General features: G+C 37.3%; 2 protein-coding genes across 2 annotated transcripts; both read left to right on the plus strand.

Annotated features, from left to right (window-relative positions):
• The first annotated feature begins 554 nt into the window (after positions 1 to 554).
• Positions 555 to 8,579, plus strand: entpd2a.2 (ectonucleoside triphosphate diphosphohydrolase 2a, tandem duplicate 2). The gene is given in 11 exon segments (XM_052109780.1): positions 555 to 711; positions 4,091 to 4,208; positions 4,482 to 4,570; positions 4,572 to 4,627; positions 4,808 to 4,817; positions 4,819 to 4,968; positions 5,597 to 5,824; positions 6,026 to 6,289; positions 7,289 to 7,408; positions 7,802 to 7,936; positions 8,111 to 8,579. Coding segments are annotated over 11 exon segments (1,512 nt in total). The 5' UTR covers positions 555 to 591; the 3' UTR covers positions 8,333 to 8,579.
• Positions 8,580 to 11,504: 2,925 nt separating this feature from the next.
• nelfb (negative elongation factor complex member B) lies at positions 11,505 to 19,519 on the plus strand. Its single transcript, XM_052107672.1, has 13 exons — positions 11,505 to 11,736; positions 11,928 to 12,088; positions 12,172 to 12,271; positions 12,353 to 12,583; positions 12,769 to 12,954; positions 16,995 to 17,107; positions 17,207 to 17,309; positions 17,392 to 17,487; positions 17,610 to 17,752; positions 17,840 to 17,946; positions 18,068 to 18,209; positions 18,681 to 18,789; positions 19,068 to 19,519. The coding sequence occupies exons 1-13, from the start codon at positions 11,635 to 11,637 to the stop codon at positions 19,224 to 19,226; spliced, it is 1,752 nt and encodes a 583-aa protein (XP_051963632.1). The 5' UTR covers positions 11,505 to 11,634; the 3' UTR covers positions 19,227 to 19,519.

The following is a 19,519-nucleotide window of genomic DNA, read 5'->3' on the forward strand; positions in this document are numbered from 1 at the left end:
TGTTTGCATGCATGGAGTAGTGGTGGCAAAAATCTGTTTCTCACCCACACCTATTTGATCTCTTCTGAAGATGTGGAATTAACCACTTGATTATTATGGAGTACTTTTATGCTGCCTTTATGGCCTTTTGGAGCTTCACATTTTTGGTCACTATTCACTTGCATTGTATGGACCTACAGAGCTGAGATATTCCTCTTTTGTTTGTGTTCAGCAGAAGAAAGAAAGTCATACACATCAGAGATTGCATTATTAGGGTGAGTAAAAGATGAGAGAATTTTCATTTTTGAATGACCAATCATCAGCACACAGAAAAAAAAAGAAAAGAAAAATCATTGCCAAAATAGAAATTCACAGTAAGTATACCACTGTCAGGCAGTGCATAGTCTTCATTTAGTTCTTGATTCAGATTGTTTGCATGCCTGAGCAGGTCTGGCAGGTTGGTTTACTTTTCTGTAAAAGCGTCAAATGTCAGTAGATTTTTAGAAACACAAGAGTCAAAAGGCAGCATTCCAACTGTGTTACCTTCACTATATTATCTGGCTTGCCAATGCATGTTGTCGCTGTTTTTGGCTTACAACAGATTACAATGCAATGGGTAACCAACTGCAATGCCAAATATTTACAGTTACAGCAACTCTGTTTCTTTCATTTATAGGCATTCTTCTGCTCGCCATCAACACTGAAGATTTCAAAGAACCAGCACAATTCATGGTAAGAACATTTTGGAAGTTCATAAATGTTCATAAAGGTTAAATAGGCTAAACATCTCAAACAAAGACCACAAAAAAGAGTGTCCAGCAACAGAATGTTTCAGTTATTCTTTGATTCATCCAGCAAGATTGAGAGAGAAGTGAAACTCTTGCTGGCAGGGGCTGGCCAAACCGCTCAAACGACCTGCTGCTTTTGAATCTTGCTCCTGCAACAATGACAGTTGTCAAATATCCTGATGTATTTTTCAATCATCCACACAAAATCTACCACACCAACAAAGTTCAACAGAAAATGAACACAACGCAATTCAAATTATGTACAAAATATGGTTGTATGTGTATTATGACAGGATTTCTTTTAGGATTTCTTTTTATGGAGTTATGACAGACATAATCTTTCCAGGAGCATAGTGGAATTTATAGCTCTGGTCATGTGACTATTTGCACCACTCATGCAGTGAGTCAGCACTGTCATTTACAATTGACATCTGAACTGACAAACAAATTCTAAATAAATAGATAAAAAAATATTTTTAGACCCCAGTCGCAATTGTAACTGTTGGGATTAAATTGGCTAATGACAATATAGAGTAGAGTAGAGAAATGTCTCCAACTTCTGCATTGGCTAGTGCACTATCAAACAGAGACTGTGACAGAACCTTGTAGACAGAAGCAGGGTTTCCGTTCGGCGGTAATGAGTCACGCCGCTCCCTATACACATATTACGCAGTAACGAAAAGGCACCAACTCCCCAGAAACTCCACTGGCTGACTTTTCTGGCACGTTATACGTTGATCAAGGACCCGGTAGCAGTTGCGGAATACAGGCGGTCGCCTTGGGCTTACACTTTTACTTCACGCTCGAACCGCACCTCGCTACTTTTGCCTCGCGCTCGCTCCGCGCCTTCCAACTTCCGTAGCGCACCGCAAGTTGTCTTGCAGCTGCAATCATTTTACAAAGTTCCGAGCTCTATCTGTGCTTTGCGGGTATGTTCTACTGCTGTGCTATATTGATAAAATGCTTGGCGCAGGAAACAGCATAATCAATTGACTCGCATCTCATTAACTACGGTTTATTCAAAGGGTCACATTACGCGTTAACGCTGTTATAAAGAATTCTGCCGACAAACGTATTTTGCGTTAACGAGTTATTAAAGCGTTAACTTCGACACCACTAATATATATATTATATATATTTGCGGCCAATTGTTTGGAATAATGTACAGATTTTGCTCTTATGGAAAGAATTTGTACTTTTATTCACAAAAGTGGCATTCAACTGATCACAATGTATATTCAGGTTATTAATAACGTGAAAAAGTACTATTATAATTAGATTTAATTTTTTTAAACTACTTCAAAGCGTTCTCATAAAAACATCCTTCATGTGCAGCAATGATAGCTTTGCAGATCCTTGGTATTCTAGCTGTCAGTTTGTCCAGATACTCAGGTGGCATTTCACCCCACACTTCCTGTAGCACTTGCCAGAGATGTGGCTGTCTTGTCGGGCACTTCTCACACACCTTACAGTCTAGCTGATCCCACAAATGCTCAATGGGGTTAAGATCCATAACACTCTTTTCCAATTATTTGTTGTCCAATGTCTGTGTTTCTTTGCCCACTCAAACCTTTTCTTTTTGTTTTTCTGTTTCAAAAGTGGCTTTTTCTTTGCAATTCTTCCCATAAGGCCTGCACCCCTGAGTCTACTCTTTACTGTTGAACATGAAACTGGTGTTGAGCAGGTAGATTTCAATGAAGCTGTCAGCTGAGGACATGTGAGGCGTCTATTTCTCAAACTAGAGTCTCTGCTGTACTTATTCTCTTGTTTAGTTATACATCTGGCCTTCCACATCTCTTTCTGTCCTTGTAAGAGCCAGTTGTTCTTTTGTCTTTGAAGACTGTAGTGTATGAAATCTTCAGTTTTTTTTGGCCATTTCAAGCATTGTATAGCCTTCATTCCTCAAAATAATGACTGTCTGATTAGTTTCAGGAGAAAGCCATTTCTTTTTTTTGCAATTTTTGATTTTTGAATATTGTCCTTAAGACATGCCAGTCTACTGCATACTGTGGCAACTCAAAAACAAACACAAAGACAATGTTAAGCTTCATTTAACTAACCAAATAACAACTGTGTTTGACAAGTGATTTTCTAGTACCAAATTAGCAATTTAGCATGATTACTCAAGGATAAGGTGTTGGAGTGATGGCTGCTGGAAATGGGACCTGTCAAGATTTTATTAAAAAAATTACTTTTTTCAAATAGTAATGGTCCTGTTTTTTTTACTTACTTACTTACTTTACTTTGTGATCAGTGGAATGCCACTTTGGTGAATTAAAGTAACAATTTCTTTCAGAAACAGCTAAATCTGTACATTATTCCAAAATTTTGGCCACCAGTGTATATATATTATTAGTAGTAGTTACTTAAAGAAAACAGTGTGTTGAACCCTTAAACAGGCAAGAGTGGAAAATGATTAGCAAAAAATTATTTCATGTCACTTTTTACATCATTGGGACTTTAGTAAAACATATCCAAAGGAATTTTTTATATATTTGACATATTTTGGATTTTATGAGTTGTATCGCCCAGGAAACGTTGCCCCATTAAGGTACAAAAAATTAATCCATTTTTCTTTTTTTTTTTTATGCAGAAAAATGACACGTTTCTTACTCCCCCTCTAATTTTAAAACATATAATACGTACGTATGCGTGTGTGTGTGTGTGTGTGTGTGTGTGTGTGTGTGTGTGTGTGTGTGCGTGAGTGTGACAAAACTGAGAAAAGGTTAGCTGAGGTTACATATATGACCAGTGTAAGTGAAATAAATGTGTATGTGTAATATTGTGGATTAACCCTTTTTCTTCCCTCAATCATATGTATCTCAGGATGCTAAATAACAGCATGAATATCATATGTCTTAATTTTCTTCCGCGTCTTAAGAAAATGTTCATGATTCATATTAGCAGATTTATTGTTTGTTTGTTTTTTTCTGAAGAATAGTAAGATTAATATATAATTAATTATCACATAATCAGAATGTCCTGAACCTTGGCCATGTTGGTTTTAGGTCAGTCTGACTTAAAAATCACAGAAAGTTTGAACCAAGTCATGTGATTCACATACTCAAAACAGACCCAACTATGATAAATGATAAGAAGATTGGGTGAGAAACTCTTTCTCATACCCCCCTATAACAAACTAAACAGAATATACTGTTTAGTTTGTTATAGGGGGGTATGAGAAAGAGTTGTGGTACTTGTTGCCTGTTAATACAGCTAATAAAATATGGGTGGCAATAGCTGTCTGGTATGCATATCATTTTATTGTAGCCAGCCTCAATTTTGCTTCTTCCTTTATGAGTCTCCATTGTGTTTGATTACAGTATGGAATAGTCTTGGATGCTGGATCCTCCCATACTGCCATGTACATCTACAAATGGCCAGCGGACAAGCACAATGGAACTGGCATTGTCAGTCAACATAGCGAGTGCCATGTGCAGGGTAAGTAGGTCAGGGAGACAGAGAGGAAAAGAAAAATGGTAGACAAAAAGTGTGAGATATTACTAACAGACTGTATGTGTGCATTATTCTGTGTTTACTTTGAATTTGAATAATTTTTTATTTAATTTTTTTTAGAAACAAATGACCCTGACATTGTATCACATTCCTAAAAAGTCACCTATTTGTGTCCCATTCTCCCTCTCTTTCCACTGATTTCCTATCACATCTCCATTATCTTGGTATATTTTTATATCTCTTGCTATCCAAGAGAAGGAATCTCCAGTTATGCAGGTAACAGAGGAGGAGCGGCCAGTAGCCTTGAGGAATGTATGGAACAGGCCATACTGGACATGTACAAAGTCTAGACAAGAACTCACCCCTTTGTATCTTGGGGCTACAGCAGGCATGAGACTACTCAAGTGAGTCAAAAGGCTCTATTCCCATAAACACTGAATGAGCTAATTATTAATGAAAAATATGTCCTATCCTCATTTAACAATGGTCGCTCCACGACTTTTTAACATTGAGTTGACTGGTTCATGTCAAATGTTGATACATGGACTCGGAGATAACAAATCTACACTTGTATGAAATAACAGTATATCTAGACCCAAAGGAATCAGATGAGATTTTGAAAGAATTGGGAGACAAATTGAAGACCTATCCATTCAGCTTCAAAAGGGCCACTATCTTAAGTGGACAAGAGGAGGGGGCATATGGATGGGTCACAGTCAACTATCTGCTGGAGAACTATATCAAGGTTAGGGCTAGAGTTTTTTTTTTTTAATGCTTTGATAGCAAATTTAGAGACTTATTTAAAGATAATACATTGTAGTTATGTAAACTTTTTTCAGTCGGTTTACTTTTTATTAGGTAATATGGTTGTGATTTAATTCAGAATGATTTAATTCAGAATGTCTGAATTCCCTTTAAAGGTGCACTCAGTAATTGTTTTAAACATGTCAAAGTGTCTTACATTGGTTTACACTGACACCTAGTGGCCTGGATGCCGCATCATTCAAACAAACAGTTTTCAGTAACCAATGCAATTGTAGAAATTCACTATGCACAGTAAGCCACAATTAATTAAATCCATGAATGAAAGTGTCCAATAACAGGGCAGTTACTGAGATTAAGCAAGTAGTATTCGGCTAGTCATGTGATGCTAACATGGTTCCCCCCATGAGACGCCCCTGCCCCATGCAGAATAAAAGAGCTTTTATATGGTTAATGATATGACTGAACACTTCATGTAATATATATGTTTCAAATGTATTTCTCATTTCTTTAGAAGTCAAACGTTTTAAATGAGGTGAACTTTTAATAATTATCTGTTACTTGCCACCACCCCATTTTTATTTTCCCCTTTTCATCCTTTATTTCTATAGTATGGTTTTGTGGGTCAGTGGCTGTCCCCTGGTAAAAAGATGATTGGTGCCCTTGACTTAGGTGGAGCTTCAACTCAGATCACCTTTGCGACTAAACAAACTGTGGAAAACAAGGACAACCTAATGACACTTCGGTTATATGGGCAAGACTATCAGGTTTACACTCAGTGCTGTCTGTGCTACGGAAGAGACCAGGTCTTACTCAGACTACTAGCACATCTGATTACAGTTAAGTGTGCTACCTGTATATCAGACATTTAGACTGAATAATTAAATTTCTGAAAACAAATTATTTGCCTGATGTATCTGTAAGTGCTAGTGTTACAATTGACATAGAAGCTGTAAGTTCTCTATTTACATATAAGTAGTATTAAAAGTATACTATCATACATGTAGCTGATGTTTTGGCTTTCTTTGTGTGCGTTACAGACTCAGGGATCAGACAGCTCTATAGTACACTCTTGCTATCCTGCAGGTTACAATGACTCCATAAAACTAGGCATTGTGTTTGATACTCCATGCATTAAAAGACAAACACCCTATAACTCTGATGACATCCTGCAAATAAAAGGCACTGGAAACTACAATCAATGTCTGGGAAACATTTCTCATCTCTTCTCTTTTAATAATTGTTCTTATTCCAAATGCTCTTTTGATGGAGCCTTCCAGCCCAACATTACAGGAAATTTTATGGTATGAGTTTATAATTTGCTTTACATTGAACAGTTATTTTGTTTTTATGTTTCCTAGCAGTGCTGGGAGGTAACTAATTACATTTACTTTTATATTAATAAATTAAATACTTATTAATCAGGCAACGGCGATAAACTGTTCATATTTAGATTTTTTTAAATGTTTTATATTCTAAATAAGCCTAACTCTGATATACGTTTGGTAAATCTTTGAGCGTTTTCGGAAGAGAGGGGAGGGTTGTGGAATTGCACACACAGACCTGAATACATGACATTTCGTATTCACAAACTGATTTAGCATGGTAAAGTTTTAGTTTCACAAACTGCTTTTGCACTTGGCTTCAAAAATGTACATGAATGTGAATTTGCGATAACATTTGAAACATTGTGACATTGATTGACAAATATAACTGGTCTGATCTGTTACCTCACACGGATGGTGCCTGTAATGCTTAAATTGCTGGAGAAAGACCAAATTTGTTAAACAAGTCTCTCAGAAAATTCATGTAAATCTTCTTCTAAATAGGTATGTTGATGGTGTGAATTATTCTCATCATTCTCATAACAGACAAATAGTGAGTAAATCACAAAAAATCATATCAACTCTCATATTTTGATTCATTCATTAAGTTTTCTTCAATGCATTTAAGCAACATTATTTTAAAATGGTACAAGATTATCTCAAATGTATGGGACATCAAAATGTTAGGTCAGAAATAATCTAAAAGTAATCTGAAAATAATCAGAGTAGATTACATACAAACAGTAATATAAGGCATTTCATAATTGATTAAAATTTTAGTCATGTAATTTGTAATCAGTACTGGATTACAATTCAGAAGTAATCTACCCAGCACTGTTCCTTAGGAACATTAAAGTAACAGATGCCACAGAAGTGACAGACTGTCATTAAACTGAAAATAAAATCTCTTTAATGTCTTCATTGTGGGGGCACTTAGCATATGCCATAATTATGACAATGTAATCTCTTTCTGTACAGGCATTTTCTGCATTCTTCCACACTTATTCCTTCATTCAGAAAGCTTCCGGCATCACCATCTCTTCCCCAGCACAGTTAGAGGATGCCGTGCACAATGTCTGCAACATGAGCTTTCAGGAGGTACCACCCTGCTTAAATAAATTTTAGCCTTGCAAATCTAAATTTAATTAACTTGTATCTCAGACCACAGGACATAAGATTCTCAGGTCTTGATTAAAGAGAACTTGAATTTATCCTATATGAAGAAGAACTTTGCCTTTACAACTGATGCAATATTTAAGATGTTATAGTCATTCAAATTTAATCCAACACTTTAAAGTTTGTATTTCCCCAGACTTGAATGATGAGATAATTCATAAAAATAGTTTTTAATTAAACCTACATGTGATTAAATTTGAGATATTCCCCCAGGAAAGAGAATTAATGAGATAAATTATTGCAATTGAAAAAATACAGTTCATCAAAGTAGCTCTCTATCTCTGTTTCTCTTTCTCTCTCACTCCCCCTCTCTAGATGCACAATAAGTTTCCAGATGAGGGGAACCATTTGAAGGACTACTGTGCAGACTCTGTCTTTATGCAGATGCTTCTGATCAGTGGATATGGCTTCAATGAGATTTCCTTCCCACAGATCTCCTTTCAGGAAAAAGTAAGCCATAAGCAGGAAAGGTCTATTCAGTTCTTAGCTTAGTGGATGAATGAACTTCAAATTATTATATTTTGCCAAGACAATATCCAACCCAGTCTCATAATATTTTTTTTTATATTTTACAAGTTGGCATTTCGTATGATTTCGTACGAGTCATAATACTCTGGTTTGCAGGCTGAAGACACCTCTGTGGGATGGTCACTTGGCTACATGCTAAGTCTTAGCAACTTGCTGCCTGCCGAAAAAGTGTCACTCAGAACAGCACTGCGCCCAGAAGCCTGGCGTGCTGCGAACTTCCTCTTTTGCGTGTTTCTCATCGCAGCTATTTTTTTTCTGCTGCGAACCTACCACAAGAATAGCACTAAATTAAATTGTTCCCCTTTATCATTATGCTAAATAATTTTTCTGTTTTTTAAGAATGTTTGGGCTACCTCTTCAGTTAGTCTTTTTTTACAACAGACTGAAATCATGAGAATGTACTGTTAGTGTAAAGATGTAAACTTTTGTATTGTCTTTCAAAATCATTTTTGTATTGTTTCATCTACTGTATATGTATGTGTTGCTTAGAACATGCCATGATTTTATTAGGCCTGCAATTGTTACTTTTTTTAAGTTCCTTTCGAAATGCTTAATTATGTTAGAGATAATTTGTGTGCTGTGTGAACTCTCAAGGTTAATGCATTAAATGCTTATTTGTAATTTTCAGTTTTATTCAATGTGATTAAATACAAAGTTGTTTAATAACTGTCCAATAAGTAAGGATAGTGTTTGGGGTAAAATAGATTTGTTATTAAGAATATTTAAAGTGGGCTCACACTGACTGATCCAATCCCAATGGGGATTAATTTGCATATAGAATACTTGAGATTTTCCAATTTGTGATTTAAATGAAAAGGTAATGGAAAACCATTTTCTGAAGTAATTTAAAATAAGTTTACACTATTTTTAAATTGACAAATTTTGCCCTATAACTTTGGTTCCTTACAAGATATAAATGTAACCCCTCTGGGGTCCTTTTACCCTACATGCCATGGACTTTTACTCCGAGTGTGGCCAGGGCCGGCCCGACCCAATAAACAAACTAAACATTTGTTTAGGGCCCCGCGACTGGTTCAGGGCCCCCCCACCACCCCACCACCCCTAATTATGTTATTTTTTGAAAATCAATTACTCTAATCAACAAAACACACAACCGTATCAATGAAACGTAGTATGTTTCGTTTCGTATATTTTTCTAAATATCTTAATTTTATTTTTGGAACTAGGATGGAGGATTTTAAATTGTGTGGGTGTCGAGAGGATGATGCATGCAGCACTCTGCTGTTTCCGTTTGTCAGCTGCCAGGAGCAGTAGCTAGGTAACAGACATCCAGCTATCATGAAGCGAACGTATACCCACCTGGAGCAGAGAAATGCTGTTTTCCCGAATCAGACATTAGTGCATGCCAGAAGCTCTTTTAATATTGTTTGCTACTTTTTGTGTGCTGGATTTTACAGTCATTACAGCGGAAACAACTTAAACTACTCCGTCATTTTGGGCATACAGAACTGTAAGACATCATTAGAGTCCATAAAGGGTCTACTTTTATTTGTGTAAACTCACAATAACAACTAAACCTTTTGTAAAATAAAGAAAATACATCCGTCTCTGTCTCCGCAAGAATATTTTTGAAACACATCACAAAAATGAACTGGAACTCTGCAAATACTTATCACACAAACATGAAACATATATCTAAAAGCTTAAAATGTCTACTTTTAAATAAAACAATTCAAATTTAAAACAATTTAAAATATGTAAATTTAAAATAATATCCTGCAATGTAATCTGTATGAAACAAAGCTATGTTAGTTGACATGCTATTTTATATAAACATGTACATATTTTACTAGTGGGACTGTTTCCAGACTTGCCAGCCAGGATTCAGAGTATTGACATTTGAAATATGTCCTAATAAGCAAGTTTTAGTTACATTTAAATGCTGTTTTGGCTAAAGCAGGTATTTAAATTGTATGCTGTATGATATAAATATGATATGTAATATGATATAAAAATAATGTGAATTTTTAGATTATATTTTAACTTGTGTTTATGCTGCCTCATTATCATCAACAAAGCTTGTGCTTGCAAATATTTATTCTGGTGTAAATGTGTAAAATGTGCTGTAAATATGCCCATATTAGAAAATCAGCATATTATAATGATTTCTGAAGGATCATGTGACACTGAAGATTGCAGTAATGATGCTGAAAATTCAGCTTTGATCACAAATTGCATTTTACAATATTCAAATAGAAAACAGTTGTTTTAAATTGTAAAAATATTTCACAATATCACTGTTTTTGCTGTATTTTGGATCAAATAACAGCCTTGGTGAGCAGAAGAGATTTCTTTTAAAAACATAAAAAAAATCTTACTAATCTAAACATTTTAAACAGTAGTGTAGGTCTCAAGTTTTTATGTAAAGTCTTTATGTGAAGAAAATGTATAGTCAGATTACTTGTTTAAGTTGATCATACATTGTTGATCATTAATTCTCCTCACATTCATTCTCTCTCAGTCACATTCCTCATTGATAGGCCCAGGGGAGGTCTTTGTCTCCTCAGCTGTAAATCATATTAATATTCATGATTATCCACGCCTCCTCGCATATGGCCTTTCTAACACTATGTGTCTTATAAAAGTTAAAGGACTATATTGTTTTGTATGAATGTGTGATCAGGATGATTTTCACATCATTTTGTTGCAACAACTCTAGGCTACAAGATCCAGTCCTCAAAAGTCTTGTGGACAAATTTTGAGTATGTGTTATATGGCCTTATTTCAATTACTTACATTTTTTGTTTTTTCAAAAACCAAGCATAAACTTTATTTTCTCAAAAATACAAACATGTACATACATGTTGCTCACATATTATTGTAGTCCTACAGTGTTATCAGACATTAGCCATTAATATGTTTTTAAGCAACTGAAAAAAGCATAAATGTCAAGGCATCTCAAAACTTCTTCAGGGCCCAAAACACCCTCAGACCCCAGAGGGTTAATTGTAATGCTCCTTCCATCCATTTTTTTGTATGTATAATTTCCTTGTCCTCAGGAGCACTATTAAAGTATTTCGGGACAGCACCACAAACCACCTCCACCGATGACACTGCTAGTGAATGGCCCTTACGAACTGTTCTGGTAACTTATTGGTAAAATTCTCTCACTGAAATGAGAGCTTTTTTATTTAGAAAATATCTATTTTCTCTTCTTTTTGGCTGGTTCAGAAACCTGTAGGGCCCCATACACTAATTTTGTTTAGGGCCCCCAAAACCCTAGGGCCAGCTCTGAGTGTCTTCCGTTATTATTTTGCTTCACACACATTATGTTGGTCTATCAATATCAATAAAACATTTCAATCTTAATACACTTTGTAAGCAGCAGTTCGTGTTCCTTTAGCCTCGATGTACCCTATTTATTTATTTATCGTTGGAAAAGCATGCGTACACGCCACCAACAGGTAGGAACATTTCTGAAGCGGAACCTTTCACTATGTATCAGAAACAAGAGTTTGTTAACGATGTTGCACTGTTAGGACGTGCGCAAATACAGATAGCAACGGACAATGCAAATATAGCAAACATTAATCACATTCCACTGTCAATGCATTTAAGTTACTTTTAAAAGTCATTTGCGAGTAGAGAAGTGTCTCAAAATGTTCGCAGGGTTACCAGAGCTTGGAATATCCAATGGAGAAGATCTGAAAGAAACTCTCACTAACTGTACAGAGCCTCTGAAAGCCATCGACCAGTTTCAGGTAAAAAAAATAAAATTCGAACACATTACAAATGTCATGTATCAGATGTAATGGGCTACGTATAGTCCGGAATATAGATAGTGATTATGCGATGTGTTGACCGATGACCACCATCGTTTTGTCACGTTATTTGTAAAGCGTTCATAGACCTACCTCGTCGTGCGTTCATTCATTATAACTGTGGCTTACAGATGGAAAATGGCATATTGTTGCCAACCCTACAGTCTGCATTGCCTTTCCTGGATCTTCACGGCACTCCGCGACTGGAGTTTCATCAGTCTGTGTTTGATGAGCTTCGAGAGAAACTGATGGAACGTGTTGCCACCATTGCAGATGGCAAAGATGAAGACAGGTGACAGAAAAGTGAAATTTGTAGTCATTTACTTTGCTTGGTGGATCATGCAACATGCTAATGTTTCTCCTAATATAACACAGATATGTTAAGCTGGAAGAACTTCTGGAGAAAAGCTTTCCATTGGTGAAGATGCCATCCATACAGCCTGTTGTCATGCAAGTGCTGAAACATTTGCCAAAGGTATTGCGGCAACGTGTTCAACATGCACTCGCAGTATTATTCAGGTGAAAATTATTCATTTATTTTTGGATTCTCATGCAGGTGCCTGAGAAGAAGCTGAAGCAGGTGATGGCTGATAAAGAGCTCTATAAAGTCTGTGCGGTGGAGGTGAAACGTCAGATTTGGCAGGACAATCAGGCTCTGTTTGGAGATGAAGTGTCTCCTTTGTTGAAGCAGTATATTGTGGAGAAGGAAGCAGCTCTGTTCAGCAGTGATCTGTCCATCCTACACAACTTTTTTAGTCCTTCTCCCAAAACACGCCGGCAGGGTGAGGTGAGTACATATCTCTCTTTAAAACATACAGTTGTTCACTTGTCTATCAGTATCTAACTGTAGGCCCACTAGAACTAAATACAACGGTCCACAATACAAAATTTATTTTGGTGGGGGTAGAGCTACTCCCTCTATCTCCTATTGCATCTATATGTTTACCATGAAACATTGTCATTTTTCAACAGGTAGTGCTGAAGCTGACACAGATGATTGGGAAGAACGTGAAGCTTTATGATATGGTACTTCAGTTTTTGCGGACTCTGTTCCTTCGGACACGGAACGTGCACTACTGCACCCTGCGTGCTGAGCTGCTCATGTCCCTTCATGACCTGGACATCAGCGAGATCTGTTCAGTGGACCCCTGCCACAAGGTGTGGAATCAGTTTCCCAGCTTTACCAATACAAAGTGTGTTTAATAGCACCATGAATGCAGAATGTTTAAATGACAAATGACATATTATATACTGCATTTATTTGACTTAAAATCATCATCTAGTGGTCCAAGGAGCTCTCCTGACATTTTGCAAGCTAGAAGTGAGACCTCGAAACAATCCTTTTATTCTCTGAACAGGCTTCAAAAAACAGGCTTGAAATGACTTTGTATAAACTATACAAATTAACACAGGGCTCATCTATAAGATTTTTTTTCTGTAAGCCCAGTCGGGCCTGTAGTACAGATTCTTGCCCTGCCAACATTTTTACTGGCCTGTACTGACCACAGTATATATATATTTAAGCAAGAGTGCGATATGGCCCTACATCAGCATTGCTGTGATTTGGCCGCAGTCCGAGTGCATAGGTAATCACAGCAGTGCTGATTTAGGGCTATATAGCATGATTGTGAGTGTGATATTGCTTATATACAACAGTTCAATTAACAAGTAAATTTTTTTAAATGTGGAAAAATGGTCATAAAAATGCATTTGTGCATGGAACTACTTTATTACGTGACTGATCAGAATCTGCCATTGCTGGTTCAAACCAAATGATGTGTCCAAGACTTCCTTCCTCAAAAATATCATTTCAGAAATAGTATCACGGCTTTTGCTGTTTCTAACAAGTTATTGGACAAACAAGGTTGTATGTATATGTGTGTGATTGTGCAAGCGAGAGTGAGTGAATGAGTGCGTGAGTGCGAGCGAGAGAGAGCGAGAGAGAGACTGAGCGTGTGCAATCACACCCAAATAGAGATGCTGTCAGCTTTCTGAAGATCGGCTTTCTCAGTGGAGAAATGGTGTCCAAGCAGGGTATTTCTCCCTATTTTGCGGTAGCCGGTGCGCAAGAGTCGATCACTATAGAAACCGCTATGTCCTCCATCATTTTAAACCGCACCCATTGTGTAATTAATCAGTCTGTTGCGTCTCTCAGCTGTGATGAGCCGTAATGCTTAAGTTGTTCATTTAAAGCTATTTCCTAGCTTTAGTAGTAGTAACACAAGGGATCACGAAGAGCTGTTTTATGTAAACACTAGCTGACGTGGATTCATTTCATGTCACCAAACTGGCTCATATTGCACACAAAAATTATATTTTGCCACTTAAGGAAAGAAATTGTTACTTTTATTCACCAAAGTGGCATTCAACTGATCACGAAGTATTGTCAGGACATTATTGATTTAAAAAAAAAACAGCACCATCACTATTTGAAAAAAAGTCATTTTTGATCAAATCTAGGCCCCATTTCCAGCAGCCATTACTCCCAACACCTTATCCTTGAGTAGTCATGCTAATTTGATATAATGGCTAGTGATTTTCTAGTACCAAACACAGTTGTTATTAAGTTCGTTGAATGACAATGAACATTGTCTTTGTGTTTGTTTTTGAGTTGTCACAGTGTGCAATAGACTGGCATGTCTTATGGGCAATATTAGGTCAAAAATGGCAAAAAAGAAACTGCTTTCTCTAGAATCTTGTCAGTCATTCATTGTTTTGAGGAATGAAGGCTATACAATGCTTGAAATGGCCAAAAAACAGAAGATTTCATACAAAGGTGTACACTACAGTCTTCAAAGACAAAAGGACAACTGGCTCTAACAAGGATTGAAAAGAGATGTGGAAGGCCAGATGTATAACTAAACAAGAGGATAAGTACAGCAGAGACTCTAGTGAACTAGAAATAGACACCTCACATGTCCTCAGCTGACAGCTTCATTGAAATCTACCTGCTCAACACCAGTTTCATGTTCAACAGTAAAGAGAAGACTCAGGGGTGCAGGCCTTATGGGAAGAATTGCAAAGAAAAAGCCACTTTTATAAACAGAAAAACAAAAAGAAATGTTTAGAGTGGGCAAAGAAACACCGCATTGGACAACAGATAGTTGGAAAAGAGTGTTATGGATCTTAACCCCATTGAGCTTTTGTGGGATCAGCTAGACTGTAAGGTGTGTGAGAAGTACCCAACAAGTCAGCCACATCTATGGCAAGTGCTACAGGAAGTGTGGGGTGAAATGCCACCTGAGTATCTGGACAAACTGACAGCTAGAATACCAAGGTTGTCACTGCTGCACATGGAGGATTTTTTTATGAGAACTTTTTGAAGTAGTTTAAGAAGTTCTGAAAAAAAAAAAAAAATCGAATTGTAATAGTAATTTTTCAAGTTATTAATGTCCTGACTATACATTGTGATCAGTTGAATGACACTTTGGTGAATAAAAGTACCAATTTCTTTCCATAAGAGCAAAATCTGTACATTATTCCAAACTGACCGCCAGTGTGTGTATGTATGTATATATGTGTGTTTTATATATATACAAATACCATGACACTCAAAATTGAGCTCAGGTGCATCCTGTTTCCACTTGGTCATCCTTGATGTCTTTCCACAACTTGATTGGAGTCCACCTGTGGTAAATTCAGTTGATTGGACATGATTTGGAAAGGCACACACCTGTCTAATATAAGCTCCAACAGTTAACAACAGTGCATTTCAGAGCACAAACCAAGCCATGAAGTCCAAGGAATTGTCTGTAAACCTCCAAGACAGGATTGTATCGAGGCACAGATCTGGGGAAGGGTACAGAAAAATTTCTGCTGCATTGAAGGTCCCAATGAGCACAGTGGCCTCCATCATCCGTAAATGGAAGAAGTTTGGAACCACCAGGACTCTTCCTAGAGCTGGCCGCCCGACCAAACTGAGCGATCGGGAGAGAAGGGCCTTAGTCAGGGAGGTGACCAAGAACCCGATGATCACTCTGACCCAGCGTTTCTCTGTGGAGCGAGGAGAACCTTCCAGAAGAACAACCATCTCTGCAAGCACTCCACCAATCAGGCCTGTAAGGCACATGACAGCCCGCCTGGAGTTTGCCAAAAAGCACCTGAAGTGCTCTCAGACCATGAGGAACAAAATCCTCTGGTCTGATGAAACATAGATTGATCTCTTTGGCCTGAATGACAAGCGTGGAAACTAAGAACCGCTCCTCACCTGGCCAATACCATCCCTACAGTGAAGCATGGTGGTGGCAGCATCATGCTGTGGGGATGTTTTTCAGCGGCAGGAACTGGGAGACAAGTCCGGATCGAGGGAAAGGTGAATACAGCAATGTTCAGAGACATCCTTGATGAAAACCTGCTCCAGAGCGCTCTGGACCTCAGACTGGGGTGAAGGTTCATCTTTCAACAGGACAACAACCCTAAGCACACAGCCAAGATAACAAAGGAGTGGCTACAGGACAACTCTGTGAATGTCCCTGAGTGTCCCAGCCAGAGCCCAGACTTGAACCCGATTGAACATCTCTGGAGAGATTTTTTTTGTTTTATTTTTTATTTTTAATAAATTTGCAAAGATTTCCAACAAACTTCTTTCATGTTGTTATTATGGGGTATTGTTTGTAGAATTTAGGAAAATAATTAATTTAATTGGAATAAAGCTGTAACATAACAAAATGTGGAAAAATTGAAGTGCTGTGAATACTTTCCGGATGCACTGTGTAGATGTGTGTGTGTGTGTGTGTGTGTGTGTGTGTGTGTGTGTGTGTGTGTGTATACATACATACATGCATACATACCCTGTGGGGATCAAACCATCTGTTGCTGGGCTCCCTGTTCTATTCGATTCTATTTGCAAAAGGAATGTTTTAGAGTCTAAAATTGATATATCCTATTTACACACCAAAGCAGAAGATATAAATAACCACCTTAAGACAAATAATTTTGTGAAACTTCTTATGTTCCTAAGACTTTTGCACAGTACTGATTGTATAAGAAATATACTCTGGTGAAAACATGTTATTGCAAAATTCACTTCAGGGTAAATATGATTCTTCTTGAAGCATTTTATGTATAAACATCTAGATTTTAAAGTTTCCTTTCTTTTACATTTTTTTTTTTAAATCGTGATGAAGCCGAAATGTTTTCCACACTGTGTATGTACTATAACATTTTGAAATAATTCATTTTGATCTTTTACGTTGTAGTTTTCCTGGTGTTTGGATGCCTGCATCAGGGAAAAGTTTGTGGATGCTAAACGGGCTCGAGAGTTACAAGGCTTCCTAGATGGGGTGAGGAAAGGACAAGAACAAGTTTTGGGGTATGATATTATAACTCTGTGGATAATAGCGGTATACAATAATCCCATTATATCTGTAAAACTGCTACAGTAACACACTCCATCCTTGTTTTTTCACAGTGACTTGTCAATGATTCTCTGTGACCCATTTGCCTGTAACACATTAGTGTTGAGCACAGTGAGGAACCTTCAGGAACTGTTGAGCCAGGAGGCCCTGCCCAGAGTAAGAACACCAGCTCTGTAGTTTTATACTATTTAGTGTACTATCATGCTGTGATATCACTGTGTGATGTGTGTATGTGCAGGACAGCCCAGATCTTCTCCTGCTGTTGCGGATGCTTTCTCTTGGGCAGGGGGCGTGGGACATGATTGACAGCCAGGTTTTCAAAGAGCCCCGTATGGTAAGATTATCAAATCCCAACATTTTGTATTAAACAGTACTCCAATGCAAATTCTGCTGTTTGTGTTGTGCAAGAAATTGACGTGTACATTTCACAAGGCAACTGATCTTTTTCAACATTAGGATTTAGAGGTGGTAACACGCTTCCTACCTGCTATGATGTCAATAGTTGTAGATGACTACACGTTCACTGTGGAGCAGAAACTTCCCAGTGAGGAGAAGACCTCTCTCACGTACCCCACCACCCTGCCTGAAACTTTCTCCAGGTGCATCATCTGACCCGGTTCTCAATGTAAAAACTTTTCCAAGAATTCATTTATTTCTAAAATGTATTTTCTTTCTCTCTTGTATAGGTATTTGCAAGAAAACAGGGTGGCTTGTGAGATTGGTCTTTATTATGTGCTTCATATTGCCAAGCAGAGGAATAAGAATGCACTACAGAGGCTTCTGCCTGCACTGGGTGAGACACTTCACATTCTAACATTTATACTGTATATAATGAAATTGGCTTAAAAGACACTGGATGCAGAGCTGCCGAGAGACTGATCATCTCTTGTCCTTTATGTGTGTCACAATCAAAGTGGATACCTATAATGACATGGCATTTGGAGACATCTTCCTTCATCTTCTCACTGGTCATCTGACTCTACTCTCTGATGAATTTGGATCAGAAGAGTTTTGTACTGCTGTCTTTGATAATTTCCTCCTCTCTTCCTTTTCAAGGTGTGTATCATCACATGTAACATTATGTAGCTGTAATGGAATTTTTGAAGGATATATAATGTAATGGTGTTTGCCATACAGTACAAGTCAATGAGCTCCGGAAAGGACATAAAGGCAATCCATACTTGAGTGGTTTAATCCATGTCTTCTGAAGTGATACGATCACTTTTGGGTGTGAACAGACCAAAATGTTGCAAATTTTTCTCTATAAAACTTGAAATCTGCTGTCTCCTTGGTGCGCTAATGAAAGAAGCTTTATTATACTTCCTTGCGGTTGACCGTGAAGATTAACTTTATGCAGCATTCATGTCCTTTTTGCTGCTTGTAATATTGAACTTTTTTGACATGAATTGGATGGGCAAACAAACATAATACATCATTAAAAAAATTGCTGTTTAAAATTTTTAGGTGAACTATTCTTTTAATGCTAAATCTCTGTTCACGACAGTTCTATTATGTTCTCATTTGCAGTAAGGAGAACGTTCACCGTCACAGTCTTCGCTTACTCAACCATCTACATCAGAAGATGCTGCCATCCTTCTTGGAAACACTGATGAAAACATTTGAACCACCAAAACAGGTATTTTAAAGGAAATAAATCATCATTGCTTAGTAGAAGTTTGTACTTGAATACTAAACTGAGGATTGCATGATCTTATATATTGCATACAGGAGTCATGTAAAGGTAAGCTCTGTAGGTGTGAGTAATATTCTGACTTGAAAGGTGAAGATGGCAGCTTATCCACTTATGTTCTGTAATAACAAGCTTCCTCTTGTTTCTTTCTTGACTAATTCTGTTGTGCTGACATTTTATGCTGAGACATTATGGTAACCAAATGTTAATACACATGATTACAGAGCAGTGAGCCAGTGAAGGAGCTGTATACCCTGTTGAAGGAAAAACTTGAGGCCTCTAAGAAAAGCCCTCCAGAACCAGAGGAGCCCCCCTCTCTGGATTTAGGCCTTCACCCTGTTACTGTCCCACCCACTCCCTCCACACCCACTACCCCACACTGAGAGAGACTACCACTAGAGAGCCGCAATCTAGTCTAAAGTCCAGGAGGATATAGACTACACGTCTAGTTGTATAATGGTTGACTTGAACACAGTGCTTATTTTAATTGTGACAAATTGACTTTTTGTTTATTTTGATTTTTCTTTAATATATATATATATATATATATATATATATGTGGGTCATTTTAAAGCTTTTTGTGGGCTAAAGTCCTTTTCAATTTATATACTTGTTTTAAGAATGTAGTCTTGTTTAATTGGTGAATAAATAAAATATACTGTCTTATGTACAGTCA

The sequence above is a fragment of the Xyrauchen texanus genome, chromosome 3 (assembly GCF_025860055.1).
Source record: "Xyrauchen texanus isolate HMW12.3.18 chromosome 3, RBS_HiC_50CHRs, whole genome shotgun sequence".
Lineage (NCBI taxonomy): Eukaryota > Metazoa > Chordata > Actinopteri > Cypriniformes > Catostomidae > Xyrauchen > Xyrauchen texanus.